General features: G+C 40.8%; 1 protein-coding gene across 1 annotated transcript in view; it reads left to right on the top strand.

Annotated features, from left to right (window-relative positions):
- DSCAM (DS cell adhesion molecule) overlaps positions 1 to 27,139 on the top strand; it is a 690,454-nt gene that overhangs the window by 340,585 nt on the left and 322,730 nt on the right. Inside the window, exon 4 of the mRNA XM_059889928.1 lies at positions 15,600 to 15,746. Within this exon, the coding sequence (XP_059745911.1) occupies positions 15,600 to 15,746 (147 nt within the window). The remainder of the gene's footprint in view (positions 1 to 15,599; positions 15,747 to 27,139) is intronic.

The raw sequence follows: 27,139 nt of genomic DNA, 5'->3' as shown, positions 1-27,139 counted from the left end.
TTCCCTTCTCCATTTGACACATTTACCCTCCACATAAGCACTATACTGGGTTTCTCTCCTGCTCTGCGGCACTGCTCACACAAGTCTGGTCTACACCTGCTGCATCCTGTCTACATGCTCACCACCCACTGACACCTTCTTCAAAATCCATTCCAAGTGCACAAAGAGGGTACTAGTAGAGTTTTCTTTTAAGGTATTCAAAGACATGAGACTCTGAAATAAAACCTGGGGCTTCCCATGTGGCGCTAGTGGTAAAAAACCCACCTGTCAATGCAGGAGACATAAGAGATGTGAGTTTGATCTGAGTCAGAAAGATCCTCTGAAGGAAAGCATGGCAACCCACTCCAATATACTTGCCTAGGGAATGCCATGGACAGCAGAACCTGATAAGCTATTATCTGTATGGTTCATATAGTCCATATGGCTCTTTGTGACCCCATGAACCATAGCTTGCCAGGTTCCTCTGTCCATGGGGTCGCAACGAGCTGAACACAACTGAAGCAACTTAGCACACACATGAAATGAAACACAAAAGTACCCCTTCCCTTCTCCTAATTCACTCATGACCTCAGAAGTGAAAACTACAGTTAAAATTTTGGTGGCTATCTGTTCATTTACATCCACAAATGCACCCCGTCGCACACACACATCCATTGTCTTTGTATGTGCTCTTGCTGTTCCATTACTAAGTCACGTCCAATTTTGCAACCCCATGGACTGCAGCACATCACACTTCCCTATCTTTATCCTTCACTATCTCCCAGAGTTTTCTCAAACTCGTGTCCATTGATTTGATGATGCTCTCCAACCATCTCATCCTCTGTCACTTCCTTAGCCTGTTGCTGCTGCTGCTGCTAAGTCACCTCAGTCGTGTCTGACTATGTGCGACCCCAGAGATGGCAGCCCACCAGGCTCCCCCATCACTGGGATTCTCCAGGCAAGAACACTGGAGTGTGTTGTCAGTTCCTTCTCCAATGCATGAAAGTGAAAAGTGAAAGTGAAGTCACTCAGTCGTGTCCAACTCCTAGCGACCCCATGGACTGCAGCCTACCAGGATCCTCTGTCCATGGGATTTTCCAGGCAAGAGTACTGGGGTGGGTTGCCATTGCCTTCTCTGCTTCCTTATCCTCCTTCTCTTAATTTTTCCCAGCATCAGGATCTTTTCCAATGAGTTGGCTCTTCCCATCAGGTGGCCAGAGTATTGAAGCTTAAGCTTCAGCATCAGTCCTTACAATGAATATTCAGGGTTGATTTCAATTAGGATTGATTGGTTTGATCTTCTCACTGTCCAAGGGACTCTCAAGAGTCTTCTCCAGCACCACAGTCTGAAAGCGTCAATTTTTTTGGCACTCAGCCTTCTTTATGGTCCAACTCTCACATCTATACATGGCTACTGGAAAAACCATAGTTTTGACTCTATGAATGTTTGTCAGCCAAATTATGTCTCTGCTTTTTAATATGCTGTCTAGATTTGTCATAGCTTTTCTTCCAAGGAGCAAGTGTCTTTTAATTTCATGGCTGCAGTCACTGTCCACAGTGATTTTGGAACCAAGAAAAGAAAATCTGTCACTGTGTCCATTTTTCCCCATCTATTTCCCCATCCAAGTAATGGGACCAGATGCCATGATCTTAGTTTTTTGAACGTTGAGTTTTCAGCCAGCTGTTTCACTATCGTCCTTCATGCTCATCAAGAGTCTCTTTAGTTCCTCTTTGCTTTCTGCCTTTAGAGTGGTATCATCTGCATATCTGAGATTGTTGATATTTCTCCTGGCAGTCTTGATTCCAGCTTGTGCTTCATCCAGCCTGGCATTTCACATGATGTATTCGGTATATAACATTATATAATGTTCTGTAATTGCTTTATGTTATGTGCTAGAGATCTTTCCGGTTACTATACATAGATTCTATATTGACCATACTCTCTTAAATGGCTGAGCAGTAAAGATGCAGTATAGTGCACTAATCCATTTGTCCTTGATTGACCTTTAGGTTTTTTTCAATTCTTTATTTTTTAAACAATGCTTCAGTGCACTTTTTGTGCAAATGTTGATTTGTGCACATAGATGTGCACATGATGTGTGTATGAGTGTCCCCACAGGATAGAGTCTTTGATGGGGAGAAGCTGGATCAGAATGTATGCAAGTCTTACATTTTAAGTATGCTAGTATATTGCCAAGAAAGCGAAAATGCTTCACCAATTTATATACTTACCAATAGGTGTTCATTTCCCTACATGCTTGCTAAGACTACATATTATCAAATACTTTATTTATTTTTCTAATTTCCTGGGTGAAAAATAGCATCTTGTTTTAATCTTCATTGACTTGGTAATGTTTTACCTAAATTCTGATCATAAATTAGTTAAAATACAATTTAATTTGTAGAAAATTGACACTTGTGATTTGAGTTACCTAATCCTGGAAATTGATATGCTTCCACATTTATCCAGGTCTTCCCTTATCCAGTTTGGTGATGACTTGTTCTTTAAATTCATTTTATAAATTACTAGCTGTTTGTAATATTTACCAGCTAAATATTTAATGTTTTTTTATTGATCTAGGAGGTTGGATGATTTATCATTATAGTTTATTGCCAGTTACAACTGTTGTGGAGCACTTTCCTCAAGCAGGAATTTCCATGGACATTCTTATTTAATATCACAATATTCCCAAGAAGGAAATAGTACCCCATTGCACAGATAAGGGGCTTCCCAAGTGGCTCAGACAGTAAAGAATCTGCCAGCAATGCAGGAGACACAGGCCATATGGGTTTGGTCCTTGGGTCAGGAAGATCCCCTGGAGGAGGATATGACAATCCACTCCAGTATTCTTGTCTGGAGAATCCCCTGGACAGAGGAGCCTGGTGAGTTACAGTCCATAGGGTCCCAAAGAGTCAGACGTGACTGAGTGACTAAGGAAACTGAGGCTCTGTTGGGCTCTCCTTGTATCCTCTGTTATACTGATAGGAAGTCCCAGTACTGAGATGTGTGTATTATCCTTCTGGAAGTCCTCTCCCATCCCTGCCCACCACCAGTTTTTATCACTCCACGCCTTCCTGGGTCTCACCCTTCTTTCTCTTGCTGTGTCTTTTGCTGTCCCTCTTCCCTTACTTCCCTGCTGGAGGGTAATTGAGCATCAGTTCCCATAAAGGATCCCTCGACATGCAGAGCTTGGTCCCCAGAGCTCTGCCTCCAGCTCCACTTGTGTCATCCATGCTGTCACCCAGCATGGTCAGGACTGAACTCCTGTCTTCCCTGAAGAAAAGAAACCCTTCCGAACTTCTCTGCTCCGTCACTGCTACCACACTTCCATCGGACCCTGGATCCAGTGCCTGGCGTGCTCCTCTCCCTCCAAGTTCTGTGGATCCTTTAGTTTGCATGTATTTCTCTGTGTCTCACTCATTTCCTCCCACAGCTGTCCCCATACTTGGCCCAGGCCTTCCTGCTCATGCTCCAGAGTAGGGAGCATGGTTGGAGGGCGTGAGTTGCCATCCCCATCACCAGGGTATCATGCTGGCTGGGGTGATGCTTCTAATGCCGTGAATACAAGCAGTCACCTCTGCTTGGTCCTCACTGTCTTCATCTGTAAACATGGGAATAATAAGAGACCCTGCACTATGTGGTCTTTGTATGAAGTAAATGAGTCAAAATGTATGATGTTTGAGCCTCGGTGGCTCACTGAGCTAAGAGGACCTAGAGGCTCTGATTAGAATTAGGACTTGTAATCAGCCATGTCTGCAGCCACATTTCTCCTGTTTATAAAGACAACCATTCCACTGGATTGAGAGCTTCCCTGGTGGGTCAGGTAGTAAAGAATCTGCCTGCAATGCAGGAGACTAGGGTTCAATCCATGGGTTGGAAAGATCCCCTGGAGAAGGGAATGGCAACCCACTTCAGTATTCTTGCCTGGAGAATTCAATGGACAGAGAAGCATTGCAGGCTACAGTCCTTGAAGTTACTAAGAGTTGGACCCAGTGAGGAAGTAACACCTTCACCTTCACTTCATTCCACTGTTAGAGCCCACCCTGCTGCAGGATGACCCCATCTTAACTAGTGACATCTGCAGTGATCCAGTTTCCAAATAAGGTCACCTTCTGAGACCCTGGGGTTACGACTTAACTCATGAATTTTGGCCTTGGGGCTATCCTGGTGGCTCAGTTGGTAAACAGTCTGCCTGCAATGAAGAAGACCCAGGTTCAATCCCTGGGTCAGGAAGATCACCTAGAGAAAGAAATGGCAACCTACTCCACTATCCTTCCTGGGAAATCCCATGGACAGAGGAGCCTGGTGGGCTACAGTCCATGGCATCTCAAGAGTTGGACAAGACCTAGCAACCAAACTGCCACAATGAATTTTGGAAGGAACGCCAAAACAACTACTTGGATATCTTCTCATAAAGGGCAACTACTTTCTCTGTTGTGTGTGTTAGTAGCTCAGTCACGCCCAACTCTTTGCCACCCTATGGACTGTAGCCCACCGGGCCCTTCTGTCCATGTAATTCTCCAGGCAAGAATACTGGAGTGGGTTGCCATGCCCTCCTCTAGGAGATCTTTCCAACCCAGGGATCAAACCCATGTCTCCCACATTGCAGGCAAAATCTTTACTGTCTGAGCCACTGGTGAAGCTTCTCTCTCATTTGTGAAGCTTTTAACATAATTTTGTTAAACCATAATTTTTTTCAGGCCACTCAATTGCGCTCCAGGCAAGAATACTGTAGTGGGTCATCATGCCCTCCTCCAGGGGGTTTTCCTGACCCAGGTATTGAGCCCACATCTCTTTTGTCTCCTGCATTGGCAGACAGGTCCTTTACCACTAGGGCCACTTGGAAAGCCCAACTTCTGTTTCAGTTAATGCTAATTTATCTTCCAAAATAAAGAAATAGAAGATATTCACTCAGAAGCTCATCTCATTTCTATCACTATATATTCTTAGAACTTGGATTTTAATCTTGTGTTCCTTTCATTTTTCAGAAACTGTTATAAAAACTGTTTAGGAGAAAGCTCCGTTTCATTACACAGCATGGATGTCAATTGGAGGTGACAGTCACAGCTGATAAAAGTTTCATTGTGTTGTGCAACCAGTTGGCATCTTATTAGAAAAACCATCTGTTCTTTTAATTACTATTAACTCAGTTGAGATTGCAATAGCAAAAAAAAAAAAAAAAACCCTGAAGATATATTTCCAACTAAGTGAAAAATCAAACATACTTTTAAAATCTTCCTGAAAATAATATTGTCTCTATTGAAGATCTAACAGTCTGACTGTATGGGAAAAAGCCAGAGAATGTTATAAAGGAATAATTAACATCAAAATCTTAAAATATGCTCATTTTCATGTAAGAATACATTATGGTCATTCCTAGAGGGGAAAATACTCTTTTATGTATTATACATAAGGAAGTTTCTTGTTGAAAGCTAAAGAGAAGAATTTTAGCTTTCTTTCTTTTTACCCAGACTTAAGAAGAGATGTTTTGTATACAACTCATGGTGGATGTGGAGAAGGCAATGGCACCCCACTCCAATACTCTTGCCTGGAAAATCACATGGACGGAGGAGCCTGGTGGGCTGCAGTCCATGGGGTCGCTAAGAGTCAGACACGACTGAGCGACTTCACTTTCACTTTTCACTTTCATGCATTGGAGAAGGAACTGGCAACCCACTCCAGTGTTCTTGCCTGGAGAATCCCAGGGACGGGGGAGCCTGATGGGCTGCCGTCTATGGTGTCGCACAGAGTTGGACATGACTGAAGCGACTTAGCAGCAGCAGCAGGAGCAGCATGATGGATGGGTTTCATCCATTCATCTCATGAACAAATATTTTCAGGTAGCACAGCAAAGGACTGCTCTGTGTTATGGAGATGAAAAGTTGACGAAAACAATTCAAGTTCCTGCTGTTCTAGTTAGGGAAATGTTGAAGCAATCTCAAACACATTCAAGATGACTTCATGTAGATATAATACGGTCAAGTGCTCGGAGCATGAGTGACCATGGATCATGAATGTGGTTCACCTGGGATGACATTGCTGCAAAGTTACTTTGGGAATTGAGGCCAGACTGATGGGAAGGAACCAGGCAAATGGAGCTCTGGGCTCAGGGACCTTGAGGTGGAGTGGTTAGAAGAAGAACATTTCAGGGCAGAGCACAAGAGAGAGAGAGAGTGTGTATGAAAAACATGGCCAAACCTAAACCCTTGTGTAGCCATGAATAACTGGGTCTAGTGGGCCCACATCAGGACACAGAACGGTCTGATGGCAAATGTGCTGATTGCAGCAGGGGTGGAGACAGAGCATTAGAAGGCTGGGATCTTTCGAACTGGTGGTGCCCGGAGAGGCAAGTGGATGATTCAGAATATAGTTTAAAACAAGGAACAGAAGGAAATTCTGGTGGAAGATATATGCAGGGTGAAGAATGATTAATTTGGACAACTTCAGAATATGTCTTTTATGTTCGGATACTGGCAAACATGCTAGGGAATTGTTATTGTTTTGTTTAGTTGCTAAGTTGTATCTGACTCCTTGCAACCCCATGGACTGAAGCACAGCAAGCTCCTCTGTCCACTATTTCTCAGAGTTCACTCAAATTCATGTCATTTAAGTCTGTGATGCCATCTAACCATCTCATCCTCTGTCACCCCTTTCTTTTTCCTGCCCTCAGTCTTTCCCAGCATCAGGGTCTTTTCCAATGAGTTGGCTCTTCACATCAGGTGACCAAAGTATTGGAGCTTCAGCTTCAGCATCAGTCCTTCCAATGAATATTCAGGGTTGATTTCCTGTAGGATTGACTGGTTTGATCTTCTTGCTGTCCAAGGGACTTTCAAGAGTCTTCTGCAGCACCACAGTTTGAAAACATCAATTCTTTGGTGCTCAGCCTTCTTTATGGTCTGACTCTCACATCTGTACATGACTATTGGAACAACCATAGCTTTGACTATATGGACCTTTGTCCATAAAATGATGTCTCTGCCTTTTAATATGCTGTCTCGGTTTGTCATAACTTTCCTTCCAAGGAGCAAACATGACAGCAGATATTATTATTCAAATGACATCACCATGATATTAGAGCAGGTCTCTGAGTTTCCATCTACTCTGGATCTGTATTTTTTTTGCCATCTTTTCGTCACTTAGTGTACTGATATGAGAACTCTTCTACATGGGCAATAAGTTCTTGCCGGGGTCCAGCCCTGGTGGATCCAGGGAATTCGAAGCGGGGACGGCGTCGGCGAGGATCAGGAAACAACTGCTTAATTAAACGTTAATTAAGGATATAAAGAGTAATAGAATAAGGATAGCTCAGTAGAAAAATTCAGTGAAGAAAAGAGGCTGAATAATTCAGCCAGAAGGTGAGAGAAAAAATGACATGGGGAGACCAAGTTTTGGTGTACAAGGCCCGCACTTTATTTTCCAAAGTAGTTTTTATACCTTAAGTTATGCATAGAGGATAATGGGGGAAGGGGTAGAGTCATGCAGTAAGCCAGGCTTTCTTCCTGCAAACTTATCATATGCAAAAGCTTAGGTGATTTGCATCATCTTCTGGCCCGGAGGCCTGTTAACATTTTAAGACCCTTTCTTCAGAAAACTTATTTTTCTCTAAAGATGATTGGTCAGGAGCCACCCTCCAAAAGCATTAGATAAAGTTGCATTCCTACAGAGCAAAGGTGTGGTGGGCTATAACAAGAAAAAGAATTAACTCAAGGGTCCCAGGTTACAAACATTAAAGCTACTATTTACACCAATTATATTAATCAATACACTGCCAGACACAGCAGGTAAGGGATATGGAGACTTAGCAGCAAACATTGGCCCAACAAGTGAAAAACCCTTCACCAATACAATTTCTAATCAATCTTTTAACTGCTCAAAGGAATCTGTATTTAGACAGTTTAGAACATCTCATGCCTCTCACAGTTGGGAGGCTCTGAGCAATCACATGTGGCCGGAAAAACCTATTCAGGCAGGCTAGAGGATTTCCAAAGGAGTTTGTAGGTTGAAACACTGTCACACCCAGGAATTATTAACTGGAGCTGTAAGCTAACTCTTTTTTCAGAGAGGTAGTGGGGGACAGCCCCTCGTAAAGTCAGAGGTGTAGGTGAGAGCACAAAGCAGAAAGTAAGCAGACTCTTGTTTTGGGGGGAAATGCTCAAGAATTTCCAGGGGGACTCCTGAGGCTCGATCCCGCCTTTGCGTATGTCGAGCCTCCTTCCTCATGACCTTTGTCATGGGTGGAGCTCCTCACGCTGGCTCCCGGCAGTGATAGAATTCCAGTTGAGCTATTCCAGATCCTGAAAGATGATGCTGTGGAAAGTGCTGCACTCAGTATGCAATATGCACTCAATATGCAATATGCCGGCTCCCAGCAAGTTCTGACCTTTTTCATTTTTGTTTTGGTTGTGCTGCACAGCACGTGGGATCTCAGATACCCGACCAAGGATAGAACACCCCCCACCCCCGCCCCCATGCAGTGATAATGTGGAGTCTTAACCACTGGACCACCAGGGGTGTCCGCATCTGTCTACTCTCTCTCTCTCTGGTTTCTCTCTAATCCTTTCTACTGAAGAAAGGACTTCTGAAGACAGTGTCCTCACAGCCTCTTCCCCCAAGAGCCCCTTCCTCCCTCAGGCATGTAAAGGCCCTTTCTGGGTCTTGTTTATATCTTTCTACCCCTGTTAGTGCTCTGCTGTGTGACGCTGGCTCACATCGTGTTGGGAAACATTTTGTCTCTGGTGACCCAGCTCCAAATAGCAGAATTCTGATGTCAGATGCACCGTGGTCATTTTCACTTGTGTGTTTTTTCTAACACGTGAGGATTCCTCACATAAATAAGTACATCCATGAAGAGTCAGGAGTGAGCCCTCCTGTGTAAGGGGATATGGACTCTTTCTCCACTGTTGCTTTAGGCAGGCCTGATGGCCTTGGGCAGCACTGGGTACACCTGATGACTGGCCTCTCCTGGAAGATCAGCTGAGTAAAACACATGACATTTACTTTTGTAGTGACCACCTTTAAAAATTTTTTTTAATTGGAGGATAATTGCTTTACAATGGAGGGTTGCTTTCTGCTATATAACAACACGAATCAGCCTTAATTGTGTGTGTGTGTGTGTGTGTGTATCAGTTCAGTTCAGTTCAGTCGCTCAGTCGTGTCCGACTCTTTCCGACCCCATGAATCACAGCACGCCAGGCCTCCCTGTCCATCACCAGCTCCCGGAGTTCACTCAAATTCACGTCCATCGAGTCGGTGATGCCATCCAGCCATCTCATCTTCTGTCGTCCCCTTCTCCTCCTGCCCCCAATCCCTCCCAGCATTGGAGTCTTTTCCAATGAGTCAACTCTTATATAGCCCCTCTTCAGTATCTCGGTTGGATATATATATATATATATCCCCTCTCTCTTAAGCCTCCCTTCCCACCCCATCCTAACCCTCTAGGTCATCACAGGGCACTGAGCTGAGCTCCCTGTGGTATACAGCTTCTTCCCACTAGCTGTCTATTTCACACATGGTAGCATATATATGGGCTTCCCTGGTGGCTCAGATGGTAAAGAGTCCACTTGCCAATGCAGGAGACCCCAGTTCAATCCCTGGGTCGGGAAGATCCTCTGGAAAAGGGAATGGCTACCCGCTCCAGTATTCTTGCCTGGAGAATCGCGTGGACAGAGGAGCCTGGTGGGCTACAGTCCATGCGGTCGCAAAGAGCTGGACACGACTGAGCGACTAACACTGTCAGTGCTACTCTCGGTCCTTCCCGCTGTCTCTTCTGTAGCTATCATTTTAGTGCATGGCTATCTTTGGGTGAAATCTATGTGTTAACCTCATCTTCAGCAGTAGAACAAAGAGTGATTCACCATCTGTTTCATAGGTGAACTATCCAGAGAAGTGATCCATTCAGAGTATCTATGTTTTTTCCTTTTACTGCAGCTAATATCTGTCTATTACCATAACAGAGAAGTGATCCATTCAGAGTATCTATGTTTTTTCCTTTTACTGCAGCTAATAACTGTCTATTACCATAACAGAGAAGTGATCCATTCAGAGTATCTATGTTTTTTCCTTTTACTGCAGCTAATAACTGTCTATTACCATAACAGAGAAGTGGTGAACTATCCAAAGCTTAAAAAGTAGGCTGTATTATGAAAGGTCACACAAAGTGATATTGACAGATTTAGAATTCAGATCCACTGGATTCCCAGACTCAGAATTTTTTTTCCTCCACAATGAGGAATCTCTCCAGGTGTTTGAACTTGTTACTCTTGGTACCAGGGAAAGACCGTTTAACTTTATAACAACAGGAAAAAAAAATTAGCTGAGTAGATTGAGCAAGCAATAATAAAGGGTGTATGTGTGTTAGTCATTCAGTTACGTCCAACTCTTTGTGACCCCATGGACTGTAGCCCGCCAGACTCCTCTGTCCATGGGATTGTCCAGGCAAGAATACTGGAATGGGTTGCCATTCCCTTCTCCATGGGATCTTCCTGACCCAGAGATCGAATCTGGGTCTCCCGTATTGCAGGTAGATTCTTTACCGCCTGAGTCACCAGGGAAGTCCTTAATAAAGGGTACTAGAACATGCCACTCCAGTACTCTTGCCTGGAAAATCCCATGGATGGAGGACCTTGGTAGGCTGCAGTCCATGGGGTTGGGAAGAGTCGGACACAACTGAGTGACTTCACTTTCACTTTTCACTTTCATGCATTGGAGGAGGAAATGGCAACCCACTCCAGTGTTCTTGCCTAGAGAATCCCAGGGATGGCAGGGCCTGTTGGGCTTCCGTCTATGGGGTTGCGCAGAGTCAGACACGACTGAAGTGACTTAGCAGCAGCAGCAGCAGCAGCAGCAGCAGCAGCAGCAGAACATATGCAGTTAATTATTTGTGTCTAAGTTCCCCAAGAAGGAAAACCAGCATTTATCGCCAAACTTGAATTTATCCTTGTGTATTCAGTTTGGTTATACATACTGATTTTCCTCCCTTGGTAACTGATAGTTTCTTCCATCCCAATGAGATGATGATTATAATCCAGTCCCTTCCCTCCAATCCTGTTATCGCATCAAATGCCATGACTCTGCCCCTGAGACTCAGATCTGTTTAGACTGTAAGCTCCCTGAAGGCGGAGGCTGTGTTGCACTCCTTTCTGTGTTCTCAGAACCTGGACAGTGCTGTCCCGGGGAATGGATGCACGTCTCAGCTCTGGTTTCTACTCACCCAGAACACATGGCCCACCATAGAATCAGCTCCCACTTGCTCCCTTCAGGACGACATGCTTGCCGGCTGGCTGCAACTCACAGTTCGGCAAACTGGATTCCTAGACCTGTTGCTGTTTCTCTGCCTCTGATGCTGCCAGAAACCCAAAGGCATGGTGCTGAGCCTCAGAATGTGCCATCTGCTGTGAGTTCACCACTCAGCACCATGATGGGAGGGTGGGGCTGTAGGACTGCTACCCTGAGAATTCCTACGGCATTCCCAATCATGCCACTGCCCCATTTTCTTTGGTAGTTTTGATCTTGGGTGGCCTCAGCCTGCAGCAGCTGGGAGTGGGGCTTCAGTTTCCCCACCAGAGAGATTGAGTTCAGGTCCTGGCGACGAGATCACCAATCCTAGCCACTGGACCAGTGGTCAGTGACCAGGCCCTCACCCTTTGGCTTTGCAGAAGAAGTATTCCCACAAAGATGGAAAGTAATGAAACAAGTAAAGTATTTATTAGGAGGAAAAAGAGTACAGTATATGTGGATAGACAGGTGGGCTGACCCAGAAAGAGTCACTGAGTCGTACCCTCGTGGCAGTATGAGGCATTTCTTCCAGGTTTCCTCTGATCAGTCATTTTGGTTTGCCTGGTTCACAGTCCATATTTGGTGCATCTCGGAGCCCTCCCATGAGTACATACGCATCTCTCAGCCAAGAGGGATTGAAGAGGCTTATGGGTAGTTAGCATCACTTAGCACCATTCCCCTTTGACCCCCAGAAGCCTTTCTGCACTCATATAGTCAGGGAGGTCTCCTGACTTTGAGAAATAAGTGGTCTGGGCAGGGCCCAGCTGCCTCTCCTAATTGTGCTGCTGTTCTTATTCTGGGGTTTCAGTCCACAGGAAATGAATCTCCTATCACTTTATCCTCAGGCTCCTCACCTACCTCCCACCTCAGTTTTACATTTCTGGATAGAACTAGTCCACTAGCCCCTGTGCTGAGCGTAGCAAGGCTGGTACTAAGCTGTAGGTTTTCTTCACTGGCATTAACACACCAGCTCATGCCAATAAACACTGGAGACCTGTGCCAGCACTCAATTGAAACCCATTTCTTCTGGGTTTATGCAAAGTTCTAAGAGCTTTGGTATGTCTGGTTTCTCCCTCTCAGCACACACATCCTGAGAGTATCCACAGCGATTCTGTCAGCAGAGAGAGGTGACAGCTCAGAGCCTGGTGGTAAAGGAGGGAACCGTGTGTGTTCGTGCGTGCTAAGTTACTTCAGTCTTGTCCAACTCTTTGTGATCCTATGGACCTTAGCCCACCAGGCTCCTCTGTCCAAGGTATTCTCCAGGCAAGAATAATGGAGTATCTTGTTGTGCCCTTCTCCAGGGCATCTTCCTGATCCAGGGATTGATCTCATCTCCTTTACATCTCCTGCCTTGGAGGTGGATTCTTCACCACCAGTGCTACCTGGGAAGCCCAGAGAGAACAGATGAACTATTAAAGACAGAACTGGGGACTTGAACTCCTGGGCCATTCAGGGCATGTTGAGAAGCCAAGATAGCTTCTGATATATCCCTTTAATAACTGAGCAGTGTGGCTCAATAGTCTACAACTGCAATCATGACCCTAAATCCAAAAATCATTCACGATTGTTCAGTTGACTGCTTTGCAGTATGTTTAACATGACAAACAAAAAGTGTGGACTATATTTTAGCAGTGTTTATATGTAAAGTGCTAATAATTTTCCAAGGAAAATAAAATTACCTACAAAAGTTTGGCTTTGCACAGTTGTATGTTACCAGACAGTTCTGAGTAGTAAAGGGGTGTGTGTGTGTGTGTGTGTGTGTGAGAGAGAGAGAGAGAGAGAGAGAGAGAGAGACTGTGTGTGTAGTTTATTGCTATTAATATTTTGTTTTAATATTTGCCTATCTTAACAGAACCACATTCTTCCATCTCATTTAAGGCTGTGAACAAATCCATTTATTCCATATGACACAAAATCCTTTGCTGATGTAAGGCAGAAAGCAGGGTGCATTGAAAAGCAAGGGGGTGGTTGAGAAGATTCCCTGTTACCATGAAACCAAGACACCTGGTGTCCTAGTGACATAGCTATGCCTCATTGTCCTAAGAGTTCCCTGTATCTTGGGAGTTTAGGCTGAACCCCAGGACTCTGGGTCTTTGTGGTCCTCTCCTAATCAGATTCTTCTATTCTTCATTTTTATTTTAGGTTTTAAAATATTGATCAGTTTGGTGATGGGGTTCAGTGAGAAATAATGGGTTCGACAGAGATGGTTCAAATTAGCATGGGAATTCAGCCAACTCCTTCTTCCTTCCCTGTGAATATCTCAGAAAATGTTTCACACCAACAAGGTTCTCAATTCTCTGAAACACCATGTCTTTAGAGAGTTTATTTAGCATGCTAAGTGGATAAAAAGGAGTCAGCTATTCCAGGAGCAAAGTGAGTGATTAAATTAAATGTACCTGGAGAGTAGAGCCCTCTTAGGAATCAGCGGAGTAATGAGCGCAGGCTGCTGCTTCTGCAACCCTGAGCATCTCCTGACACTCGGAGGAGCCGTGCACAAGAGGCTCCCCTTACATTGTCACCACTGATGATGGCCTGTCAATTCTAGTGCAAAGACGCCGTCTTCGAGTGGTGACAGGAGTTAATATAGTAGCTTTTTGTTTCTTGTTTCTGTCTTTCTGTACTTTAAAGTAACTGGTTATTAAAGCATTATGTAAGTATGCAAAATATATTGACAGGAAAAAATGTTTCAATTATACACAATATATACTGGTAAGACCTGTTTGGCATGTGATGACAGATGACAAGTGGTAATTTTACTGGCTGTTTTCAGGGGGAGGATAAAGCAAAAGTAGCTAGAATATACATAATTCCCTTTTTCAGCTATTCTAATGTTTAGCATATTTATAGCATATTTTAAAATAAGTAACTAATATATTTGTTAAAAAAATAAATTTATCACTTAAAGGTATTTTATCCTTTAGTAGTTAATTGGTGTTCTTCTGGAAAGCTTATGCTGGATCAGTGTTTGTTTTATGATTTTTTTAAATTCATGTCCATTGAATTGCTTTCATATTGCATAAGAAGCAATAAGCTGTTTTTACTTTATCTGACAGTTGATCTATGAATAATTTATACTTCTTATAAGAAGTAACCATGCGATGGCTGTGAGAATTGTGTTCACAGCTTTAAATATTTGAGACCTACAATTAATGAAGTCAGAACTTCTGGCAAATTCTGATTAATATAAACCAAAGGCAGTTTCAAATGAAACTAAGGAAAACAAACAGTTGAAAAGAATGTGAATTTTTGTCATTTTGGTCTTTTCCCAAAGAAGCAAAATGACATTACCTTTCAAGTAGAATTGCATCAGATGTAGAAGTTTTCCATAGGAAAGGCTAACAGTGGAACACAAGGAGTTGAGTCTCCCACCATGTAAGTGCTGGCGCTCACCTAGGAATGTACTCCTTTGCTTTTATTTGGTGTATCACAAAAATTATCACTGAACAGTGAAAACTTATCTTTAGGTATTTACATATCTTTAGATATTTTAACATTAATTGGATATTAATTAGTTAAAGATATTAAATATCTTTAGATAGTTTTGAAGGAAAGACTCTTCTTTATTCTCCTTCAAGCAACAATGATGCTTGGTCTCTTAATGCTGGCCATTTCTGTTCAAACTGAGTTATAGAGGCAAAACCCACAGGTCACGGAGAGCACATTGTATCCAGTGTTGATATGCAGGAGAAAGAGGTGGGTATCACTTTTTTCTTCCTGAGGTGAAAATGCTATCATCAATAATTTCAGTAGTAATCAGAAAATAGAAGCTCTCTAAAGCACTGAATATAGGAAGAATTGATCTTTATCCTAGAATATAGATGTAAGTGTTGGTTATCATTGAGGAAATTAGTCTTTCCTGGGAAGGTTGTGGAATATATCATTGTTCTTTAGTCTAACATGTTTATGTATTTATTGAAACATTTGAAATACTTACATGATACAGAAATTTATAAAAGAAAATTAATACTCCTTTAATTTGTCATATTCTGAGAGAAAAGTGATGGTCAAAGAAAATCTGCTAAATTAGCAACATACCAATTATATGCCAACTCTCTTGCTCCTAAATAAATACATGACCTAAAAAATTAATTAATGAGACTCAGCTTTGCAAGTATGTATTTATTTTGTAGTATACTCACTAAAATCCCCTAATTTAGAATAAAGTATTAATGTAGCTTGAAGCCTTAAAGTAACACACACACAAACGCAAACACACACACACATCTATTATTTGCCTTCATATGAGTTTCCTTCAGGTGAAGAAAATCTATTCAGTGCCTTTGTATGACTGGGTTGCTTCTGTTCTGTTCTGTTTTAATGGGGTAATCATTTTCTTCTATTTTAGGATCTAGATTTCTCATCACATCCACGGGCGCCTTGTATATTAAAGATGTACAAAATGAAGATGGATTGTATAACTACCGCTGTGTCACGCGGCACAGATACACCGGGGAGACCAGGCAAAGTAACAGCGCTAGACTTTTCGTATCAGGTAAAAACTCATCGGCACTGAGATTTCTGTTTCTGTTTTCTTTTGTTAGTGCTCTGGGATGACTCCAGTAAAATCATGGAACTTACAAGTAAAATGAAGTCTGTGTTTCTGTCCCAAAATATTCTAGCAACTTGAGGGTTTTTTAAATAAAAAAAAAAAGAAAGAAAGAAAAAACTTTTCCCGATACAGTACAATGCAAATATGGATATTTCACCTATTGTAAAATTCCAAATTTCTTTGACCCTATATTATTGCTACTTTGTTGACAATGCCTCCTCTCACTATTGTATGTTATGACTGGTGATACCAATTAGCACCTCAGTGCTTTCTACTCTGCAGAGCTCTAAGGGAGCAGGACGTAGTCCTTGGAACACACCTCTTATTCCCCATCTAGCAGTAGTGGAGAAATTATCCACATTGACTTAGAAGGGTGGGTTTGGTGGGGGATGGGGGGAGACTCAAGAGGGAGGGAACATATGTATACTTATGGAAAATTCATGGTGTTGTATGGTGGAAGCCAACACAAAAATGTAAATCAGTTATCCTCCAATAAAAAATTTAAAAATGTAATATTCTATGCCCATTGGTTTAATACAGCTCCTTTTTTAAGACTATCTTACACATTTTTAAATATAGCATATACATTATAAAGTGAGTATAATGATAATAATCATTATTAGTGAGTATAATAATGAGATTTTGAAATGTATATTGATTTGCAAATAAGGACTCAATTTAATGACTAAGAACTTTCTACATTATATATATATATATATATATATATATATATATATATTTAACCAATTGGTCAAAATAAAACAAAATCATGGGTATGAAAAAAAAATGAAGTTAAAGAAATAGGCATGGCCTTCCAGGATTATTCTCAAGTGAAGGAAACCCAAAAACAGTTTATTCCACTTTCATAAATATATCAGTTTTGTGCCTCTTTTAATGGGAGTTATACTTTGAGAAGATATCGACCTTTTGCAGAATCTTTACAGTTGGCTTGCTGTTGATCCATCAGTCAAACAAATCAGCAATACGTTTACACAGGATTGCATTAGTGCTCCGTGCAGAAGTTTAGAAGTATGAAATTACCATCTCAGTATTAGAAATCAAATGTAAAATATATGACTTTTGGTCTTATAGTTTTAGAATATAAAATTGATCCATGTGTATATGTACCACAGCTTTCTTATCCATTCATCTGCTGATGGGCATCTAGGTTGCTTCCATGTCCTGGCGATTATAAACAGTGCTGCGATGAACATTGGGGTACACGTGTCTCTTTCCCTTCTGGTTTCCTCAGTGTGTATGCCCAGCAGTGGGATTGCTGGATCATAAGGCAGTTCTATTTCCAGTTTTTTAAGGAATCTCCACACTGTTCTCCATAGTGGCTGTACTAGTTTGCATTCCCACCAACAGTGTAAGAGGGTTCCCTTTTCTCCACACCCTCTCCAGCATTTATTATTTGTAGACTTTTGGATCGCAGCCATTCTGACTGGTGTGAAATGGTACCTCATAGTGGTTTTACACAATGGAGTATTACTCAGCCATTAAAAAGAATACATTTGAATCAGTTCTAATGAGGTGGATGAAACTGGAGCCTATTATACAGAGTGAAGTAAGCCAGAAAGAAAAACACCAATACAGTATACTAATGCATATATATGGAATTTAGAAAGATGGTAACAATAACCCAGTGTATGAGACAGCAAAAGAGACACTGATGTATAGAACAGTCTTATGGACTCTGTGGGAGAGGGAGAGGGTGGGAAGATTTGGGAGAATGGCATTGAAACATGTAAAATATCATGTTTGAAACGAGTTGCCAGTCCAGGTTCGATGCACGATACTGGATGCTTGGGGCTAGTGCACTGGGACGACCCAGAGGGATGGTATGGGGAGGGAGGAGGGAGGAGGGTTCAGGATGGGGAACACATGTATACCTGTGGCGGATTCATTCTGATATTTGGCAAAACTAATACAATTATGTGAAGTTTAAAAATAAAATAAAATTAGAAAAAAAAAATTGATCCATGCAGTGATTAGTAATTTTATTTGCCATGATGTTTTGTGTGGGAGACATAACAAGTTTTCAAGTGCTGGAGTAATTAGAACAATGTCACCTAACACCCATATATTGCCCTTGATAATGCTTTATCTGAATTCCTCTTCCCCATTTACATCCTTAAAATAGCCAATGCTCACCTGTCTTTTAAGGTTTAGGAAAAACATAAGTCATAACTAATTGATATTTTTTCCCCTCTGAACTTGAAATAGTTTATCTTTACCTGTTCTTTTTCATATCAGTTGTTACTTTATCTCTTGTGTTATTAGTTATGACTTGTTGCCTCTGTTTAGGGCAAGAATAATCAGCACAGTAAAAAAAAAAAAATACGCTTGTTTGTACGCCCGTGGTGGATTCATGTTGATCTGTGGCAGAACCAATACAATATTGTGAAGTAATTAGCCTCCAATTAAAATAAATAAATTTAAATTAAAAAAAAAGAAAAGTGAGAACCCAGCTCTATGGCCCTTAAAACATCTTAAAATTGTGGAGGTGGAGGGGCTTTGTAAGTTACCCAATCAAAATAAAGAGTTGGAATTTGTTTTAAAAATAAATAAATAAATAAAATGCCCAGAAAATAAACCTAAAAATATGTGCTAGAAATTCTTGCAAAAATATCCTAACATATTTGCTTGTTGTTTTAAACCTAGCTCTTGACAGCTATCCAAAACCTCCTGGATAGGGCATGCACATTATACACGTCAGAGAACATAACAGAGCAGGAAAGTGAAAGATCACCTTCTGGTGTGAAATAAGCAGGGTCTTTGATAAGAAGACCAGCCAGCCCTCAAAGTTTCCCTCTGCTTCAGAAGCCCTATCCTCCAACCAACCAGACTTGTATTATTGAAAAATAAAACTTCAAAAATTAAAAAAAATTAAAATTAAATTAAAATGTTGAGAAGATAAATTATAAAATGAGTAGCCTCTATTACGTGTTCCATGGTGTTTTTAATAATAGGCTTTCCTGATAGCTCAGTTGGTAAAGAATCCGCCTGCAATGCCAGAGACCTCCATTCAATTCCCGGGTCGGGAAGATCCCTTGGAGAAGGGATAGGCCACCCACTCCTGTATTCTTGGGCTTCCCTGTGGCTCAGCTGGTAAACAGTCAGCCTGCAATGTGGGAGTCCTGGGTTTTATCCCTGGGTTGGGAAGATTCCCTGGAGAAGGGAAAGGCTATCCATTCCAGTATTCTGCCCTGGAAAATTCCATGGACTGTGTAGTCCATGGGGTCACAAAGCGTCAGACATGACTGAGCGACTTTCACTTTCACAGTGCTTTTAATAAGAGCACAATGGTATATTTGTTCAGAATATCCTAGGAAAGGTCTTTTATGATTGAGGAGGAACTTTTTCATGACAATACTGAAGTAAGAAAGGAAACAGTCTCGGAGGAATGGTGGCATGGATCTGGGTATAAGATGAAACTGAGCTTAGCAAAAAGAAGCAGATATGTATTTCTCCATTGAGATAATGTGAATCAAGTGATGATAATCTCAGGAGGCCATTTTTCTCTGAAGTGAAGCCTGGAAAAAAAAGTAAAACCTTAAAAAAAAAAAGGTGAGAAAACAGAAAAAATAGCCTTGTTTATCTCTAGATCATGAAGTACTGATTTCTCAGAGTTGAAAAGGCAAATTTGCTTTTTTTAATCACAAGCTTAATTATTATTTTTTAAAGAATGTTTCAAAAATAAGCAGCAGGACTCATGAGCATTGATTGGGTCACCACAGAAGCGATGCGACGAGAGTCGTGAGATTGCCTCATGAGCATTTGTGCACATCAGTAAGAAGCATCAGAGGAGAGACTAGTAAAGGAGCATCATACACTTGAACACCAGCAGAAAAGAAGAGACGGGATAAGACTGAACATTTGGGGTTAAAGGTGGTAGTTGTAAGAAGGGAGAAGTCAGCAGAGTCACACAGACTCAAAAGGCTCTTAAGAGAGTCTACTGCTTATGGCATGTAGCTTGTGACGTTTTGGTCAGAGAAATTTCAGTAAAGTAGTTGAGGGAGGAAACAGTTGATGCTAGAACTTGGGAATGTAGACACTGAGTGCAGATTATCTAGAGTTTAAGCTTTGAAGGATAACAGAAAATTATTTAATTTTAAATTAGATCTAAATTGTTAATAAATGTATACATGGGGTTTGCTAGTGGGGTTATGCTAGTAATAAGGTTTTTAATGATTCCAAATTCTTCCTGGAGTGGAAACAGGCTCAATAGGATAACAAAAGAAATAGAATGTGGATGTCATTTTCAACAAAAGTAGGTGACAGGGATCCTCAGAAACTCTTAAACATGTGGGGCTGTAGATAAACTACTGGCAACAGCAGGTCCAATGTAAGAGAAGCAGCAGTGTAAGAGAAGCAATGGATGGTGAAGGGGGAAGGCCTATTGAGATTACTATATAGTCACAGAAATGCAAAATAGTCAACAAATTGTTTTTGTTCTGTTGCTAAGTCATGTCAGATTCTTTGCAACCCTATAGACTGCAGCATGCTGGTCTTCCCTGTCCTTTACTATCTCCCAGAGTGTGCTCAAACTTTTGTCCATTGTGTCGGTGATGCCATCCAACCATCTCATCCTCTGTTGCCCCCTTCTCCTCTTGCCCTCAGTCTTTCCCAACATCAGGGTCTTTCCCAGTGAGCTGGTTCTTCACATCAAGTGGACAAGGTATTGGAGCTTCAGCTTCAACATGATTTCTTCCAATGAATATTCAAGGTTGATTTCCTTTAGGATTGACTGGTTTGATCCCCTTGCTGTTCAAGGGGCTGTCAAGAGTCTTCTCCAGTACTACAATTCAAAAGCGTCAATTCTTCACCACTTGGCCTTCTTTATGACCCAATTCTCACATCTGTACATGACTACTGGAAACACCATAGTGTTGACCATAGGAAACTTTGTCAGCATATGCTCATCTCCAAAAAGCAGAGGAGGACTATTTCTTGATGGGAACCTGGGAAAATGTGTTTGAGGATATTCACAACACTTGGATAGCCCTGTGCAAGCTCTGAGCTGAAGATGAGTATAAAAGGCTGTGACATCACATAGTTAACTGGTGGTCTAACGCCTTGTGTATCTCAGAAGTATTCAGCAAATACTACTTTCAGAAGAAGAGAGATTCACCCTGAGGGAAACTGCTGGATTTAGGAATCAAACTGAGCCAGAGTGAAAAACTAAATGGAGAGAGAGAAAGTGTTTCCATTGAAAAGGTCCAGAAGCAATGGGCAACCAATAGCAACTAGCAACTCTACCGCCTAGACAATAGTCTCTTTTAAATATTATGCCATAATAATAGGGACCACGGTTCCTTGAAATAATGATCACTTATTGGTTTGGGACAGGAAACATGCAAGATGAGCCTGAAATATAAATAGGGTCTTGCCAAAATTATATGTAAATAAATATATATATGTATTAATATTAAGGCATACATAGGTGTGTATATGTGTGCATACATATATACTTAAATAATGTACATGTACAATTATATAATTATTTGCATATATATTTACATGTACACATGTCCATATACATTAAATAATAACAGAAGCAATAATAATAATAATCTTATTGGTCTACTTAGTGGTAACTAGGGCAGGCACCAACTCTTGACTTTGATAATTAGTCATTATAGAGAACAATGAAAATTCTCCCTATATTTCCTGTAAGTACTATATATTTTATGATAACCAAACAACCCTAGTTCAGGAAGAAAAGTTCTTATTTACAGAATAATCATATCTGTTGAATGTGAAGATAAGAAAATATTAAAATCGTGATTTTCAACCCTTAGTAAAATAATTCAGACAAACATCTGAATTTGCTTATCATTTTTAGCCTTATTGAGTTTTGCATGCAACTCATATAGCCTCATTATATAGATGCAAAGGGAATGACAAAAGGTTGAGCTTGATCTAACCAATCCATCAGAACTAAATTCCAGTCATAAGAAAAAATGGCAATAGAGGAACAGGCTAAATGACAGCATAAAGAAAGATATTCAAAGTGTGGGATTTCCTATGCAATGACTTATCTGTTTCTTCAATAACCCAGAGACATGAGAAGAAATAGAAGAGAGGCTGCTCTGAATTAAAAGAGTCAAGAACGATAACAACAACAACAAAAAAAGAACAATAACAATTAAGATCACCAATAAGGGAGTGTGGCAAAGATAATGGAGTAGAAAGATCCTAAGCTAATTCTTCGCATGGACACACCAAAAATACTACTATTTATAGAGGAAATATCAATGATAATAACTTGCAGACATGCAGAAAAGTTTTCCACAATTAAAAATATAAAGACAGAACCACAGTGAGATGGGTAGGAGGTGCAGAGATGACAAACTCCCAGAGAGGCAAGCCTCAAATGGAAAAATCAAAATTGCAGAAGTTCTCCCCAAGGAGCAAGGGGTCTGAGCCCAACATCAAGCTTCTTAGTCTTGGAGTTCTCCACCAGGAAGATGAAAGCTCCAGAATGTCTGGCTTTGAAAGCCAGTGGGGCTTATGTATGGGAGAGTTGGAGGGTTATAAAATAGATACTCCACTCTTAAAGACTCATGCAAAATCTCTCATGCTCCAAGACCCAGTGCAGAGGCAATCATTTGAAAGTAGCCTGGGTCAGACCCACTTGCTAATTTTGGAAAGCCTCCTGGAAAGGCAGTAACTAACTGGGACTGCCCCAGGATATAGACAACATTTTAGTCGCTAAGTTGTATCCAACATTTTACAACCCCATGGACTGCAGCACACCAGGCTTCTCTCTCCTTTACCATCTCCAGAGTCTGCTCAAATTCATGTCCATTGAATCAGTGATGCTATCTAACCATGTCATCCTCTGCTTCCCCTTTATCCTTTTGCCTTCAACCTTTCCCATCATTAGGGTCTTTTCCAATGAGTTGGCTCTTCACATCAGATAGCCAAAGTATTGGAGCTTCAGATTCATCATCAGTCCTTCCATAAATATTCAGGGTTTATTTTCTTTAGGATTGACTGGTTTGATTTTCTTTCAGCCGAAGGAACTCTCAAAAGAGTCTTCTCAAGCACCATAGTTGTTTATGGTCCAACTCTCACATCCATACATGACTACTGGAAAAGCTATTGCTTTGACTAGGCTGACTTTGTTGGCAAAGTGATGTCTCTGCTTTTTAATTCTCTTTCTAGGTCTGTCATAGCTTTCCTTCCAAGGAACAAGCATCTTTTTAATTTCATGGCTGCAGACACTATCCACAGTAATTTTGGAGACCAACAAAATAAAATCTGTCACTACTTTTACATTTTCCCTTTCTATTTGTCATAAAATGATGGGACTGGATGCCATAATCTTGATTATTTTTTTTAATGTTGAGTTTTAAGCCAGGTTTTTCACCAATCATAGACATTGGTGGAAGCAATTTTGGAGAGCTCATTCTATCACGAGGACACTATGCTGGCAAGTGCCATTTTGGAGTCTTCCTTCTTGCTTATTAGTGCTGGTGGTTTACCTGCCTATTAGACAATTTGACAGCAACCCCTGGACCAACACCACCCCAGGGCTAGCAGCCCATTGCATGGAAAACCAGCCCCCCGACTAGTAGGGCAGCAGCCTCTACATGAAGCAGGGCCTGCCAGCCAACCAGGCCGGGGTCCATCCCTGCCTACCAGCCACTCTCAGTAGTCAGCCCCACCATAACTGAAGGGTCCCTGCAGTCCACTTAAGGGGCTCCCCTAGAGCACTTGGCTCTGGGAACCAGTGTGCTGCTGGGCCCCATAGCACATTTCCAATATCAGGCCACTTCCTCAAAATTGGGATATGTAAGTGATATATATATATAACACAGATGCAAAAACAGAATTCAGCAAAATGAGGCAACTGAGGAATATTTTGCAAATAAAAGAACAAGATAAAATTACAGAAGAAGAACTAAGGAGATAACAATCTCCCTAACAAAAAAAATACAAGGTTAAGATCACAAAGGTGTTCAATGAACTTGAGAGAAGAATGAATGAACATGATGAGAAGTCTAATAGCAAGTTAGAAAACACAAGAACCAAACAGAGCTGAAGACTATGATTACTAAACAGAAGAATACACTAGAAGGAATCAACAGTAGATTAGATTAAGCAGGGGAACAGATCAGTGAACTGGAAGACAGAGTAGTGGAAAACTCCTACGTGGAACTGAAGACAGAAAAAAAAAAATTAAAATGAAGACAGTTTAAGAGACCTGGGGATAATCACACTTACTATCTTATAGGGGTCTCAGAAGGAAAAGAGAGGGAGAAAGGGGCAGAAAAATTATTGGAAGAAATAATAGCTCAACACTTCCCTAACCAGGGAATGTAAACAAGTATTCAGGTCCACGAAGCAGAGGATCACTCTCTCACACACACACAAAGATGAACCAAAGAGATCCACACCAAGACACATTATAATTAAAGTGGCAAAAATTAAAGATATAGAGAGAATGTTAAACACAGCAAGGAAAAAGGAACTACTTAAATACAAAAGAACTCCCATGAGACTATCAATTGACTTTTCAGTAGAAACTTTGCAGGCCAGAAAGCAGTGTCATAATATGTTTAAAGTGATGAAATAAAAATAAACAAAATAAGATTATTCTACAAAAGAGAGATAAGAGTTTTACAGATAAGCAAAAGTTAAAAGATTTCACTGTCACTAAACCTTCCCTGATAGCTCAGATGGTGGAGAATCCACCTCCAGTGCAGGAGATCTGAGTTCAATATCTGGGTTGTGAAGATCTCCTGGAGGAGAAAATGGCAACCCACTCCATTATTCTTGCCTGTAGAATCCCCATGGACAGAGGAACCTGAACGGCTACAGTCCATGGGGTTGCAAAGAGTCAGACACAACTAAGCGACTAAGCACACAAGCCTATCTTATAAAGACTATGAAAGGGACTTCTCTAAGCACCGAAAAGACTACATCTAGAAATATGAAATTTAGAAAAAGAAAATATGACTGGTAAAGTAAACATATAGTAAAGGTAGTTGACGTGCAAATTGTAAGGCTAGCAAAAGGTTGAAAGACAAAAGCAGAAAGATCATCTATATCCACAATAAGTTGAGGGCTACACAAAACAGAAAGATGTAAAATATAAACTCAAAATACTAAAATGGTGGCAAGTAAAAAATGGAGTTTTTAGAATGTGTTCAAACTTAAGAGATCATCAAATTAAAATAATCAAGTGTGTGTATATATATATACACACACACACATATATATATCCATATAAATCTATATACAAGCCAAAATACATTTATATACAAGCCAAAAATCTATACTGGGTACACGAGAAAAGAAAAATGAATCCAGACATAATGCTAAAGATAGTCATCAAATCACAAGGGAAGAAAGCAGAAAAAGCAAAAAGAAAACTATGAAAATAAGAAAACAATGAACAAAATAACAGTAAGTACATATCTGCCAATAATTACTTTAAATGTAAATGGACTAATGCTCTAATCAAAAGGTATACTGTGGCTGATTTGATTAAAAAAAAAAAAAAAAACACATATATGCTGCCAACAAGAGACTCACTTCAAATCTAAAGACACACACAGACTGAAAGTTAGGGGATGGAAACAGGTATTTGGTCAAATGGAAACAAAAAGAAGGTTGGTGTAGCAATACTTGTATCAGAAATGTAGACTTTAAAACAAAGACTTTTGTATTTTGTTAAAATACAGGAAAGAATATTACATGATGATAAAGGGATCAATCTGAAAGGGAAATATAGCAGTGGTAATTTCTATGCATCCAACATAGAAATACTTAAATAAAGAGAATACTAGCAGACGTAATGGGAAATATTGACAGCAACACAATTATAGAAGCAGATTTTAATGTCCCATTTACATCAATGAACAGATCATACAAAAAGAAAATCAATAAGGAAGCATTCGCTGAATGAAACTTTAGACAAAATGGCCTAGATAGGTAGATAAATCAATTCCTGATGCCCATTTCCAGTCAAATTCAATCCCAGCTGCAGGCAACTACTAATCTATTGTCTATCTCTATAGATTTGTGTTTTCACTGTGTTTTGTATAAATCAAATTCGGTGATATGTGGTTTTGTATCTGGCTTCTTTCATTTAGCCTAATCTTTTGAGGCCCATCCCTATTGTAACATGTCCATTCATATAGTAACATGTATCTTTTGTATTGCTGATTAATATGTATGTATGTTCACATTTCGCTTATCCAGCTACTAAACAATGATCCTATTGTTTAGTATGAACTATTTCAACTTTTTGGCTCTTACGAATAATCCTGCTATGAACATTTGTGAAAAAGTGTTTGAAGGAACGTGGGTTTTCCTTGGTCTGGGGTGGATTCTTACAATGGAGCTTTTGAGCCTTGTGATGAACTGAAGTTTAACATTTTACAAAGCTGCTGATGTGTTTTCCAAAGTGGTTGCCCCATTTTACTTTCAAGTTAACAATGCATGAAAGTTCTACTTTCTTTTCCACATCCTCACAAGCACTTGCTGCTATGGGGGTCTTTATTATAGACATCCTAGTAAGTGTGAAGTAGTATCTCACTGTGGTTTTAATTTGCATTACCCTAGTGGCTGGGCTTTCCAGGTGGCCCTGTGGCAAAGAATCCACGTGCCAATGCAGGAGACACGTGTTTGATCCTTGGGTGGAGAAGAACCCTTGGAGAAGAAAATGGCAATCCACTCTAGTATTCTTGCCTGGGAAATCCCAAGAGCAGAGGAAACTGGTGGAATACAAACCATGAGATCCCAAAAGAATCAGATACAACTTAGAAACTAAAAAACAATAGCAACTGTCATGGCTAACAATACTGAACATCTTTCCATGTGCTTATCAATCATTTGTACATCTTCTTTGGTGATGTATCAGGTTCAACCTTTTGAAAATTTTGAGAGACAGGAATGTATATGAATAGGGCTTTCTTTCTGTTCATATATATGCATATATGTGTGTGTGTGTGTTTATGTGTGTGTGTTTGTGTGTGTGCATATATGGGCTTCCCTGGTGGTTCAATTCAGTTCAGTCACTCAGTTGTGTCAGACTCTTTGCAATCCCATGGACTGCAGCATGCCAAGCTTCCCTGTCCATCACCAGCTCCCGGGGTTTACTCAAACTCATACCATCGCATAGGGGATGCCATCCAACCATCTCATCCTCTGTCATCCCCTTTTCCTGCCACCTTCAATCTTTCCCAGCATCAGGGTCTTTTCCAATGAGTCAGTTCTTTGCATCAGGTGGCTGGTGGCTCAGATGGTAAAGAAGCTGCCTGCAATGCAAGAGACCCGGGTTTGATCCCTGGATCGAAATATCCCCGGGAGAAGGGAAT

This window comes from Bos taurus, chromosome 1, assembly GCF_002263795.3.
Source record: "Bos taurus isolate L1 Dominette 01449 registration number 42190680 breed Hereford chromosome 1, ARS-UCD2.0, whole genome shotgun sequence".
Classification (NCBI taxonomy): Eukaryota; Metazoa; Chordata; class Mammalia; order Artiodactyla; family Bovidae; genus Bos; species Bos taurus.
Note: the sequence above shows the minus strand (reverse complement) of the source record. Positions and strands in the feature narration are given on the sequence as shown.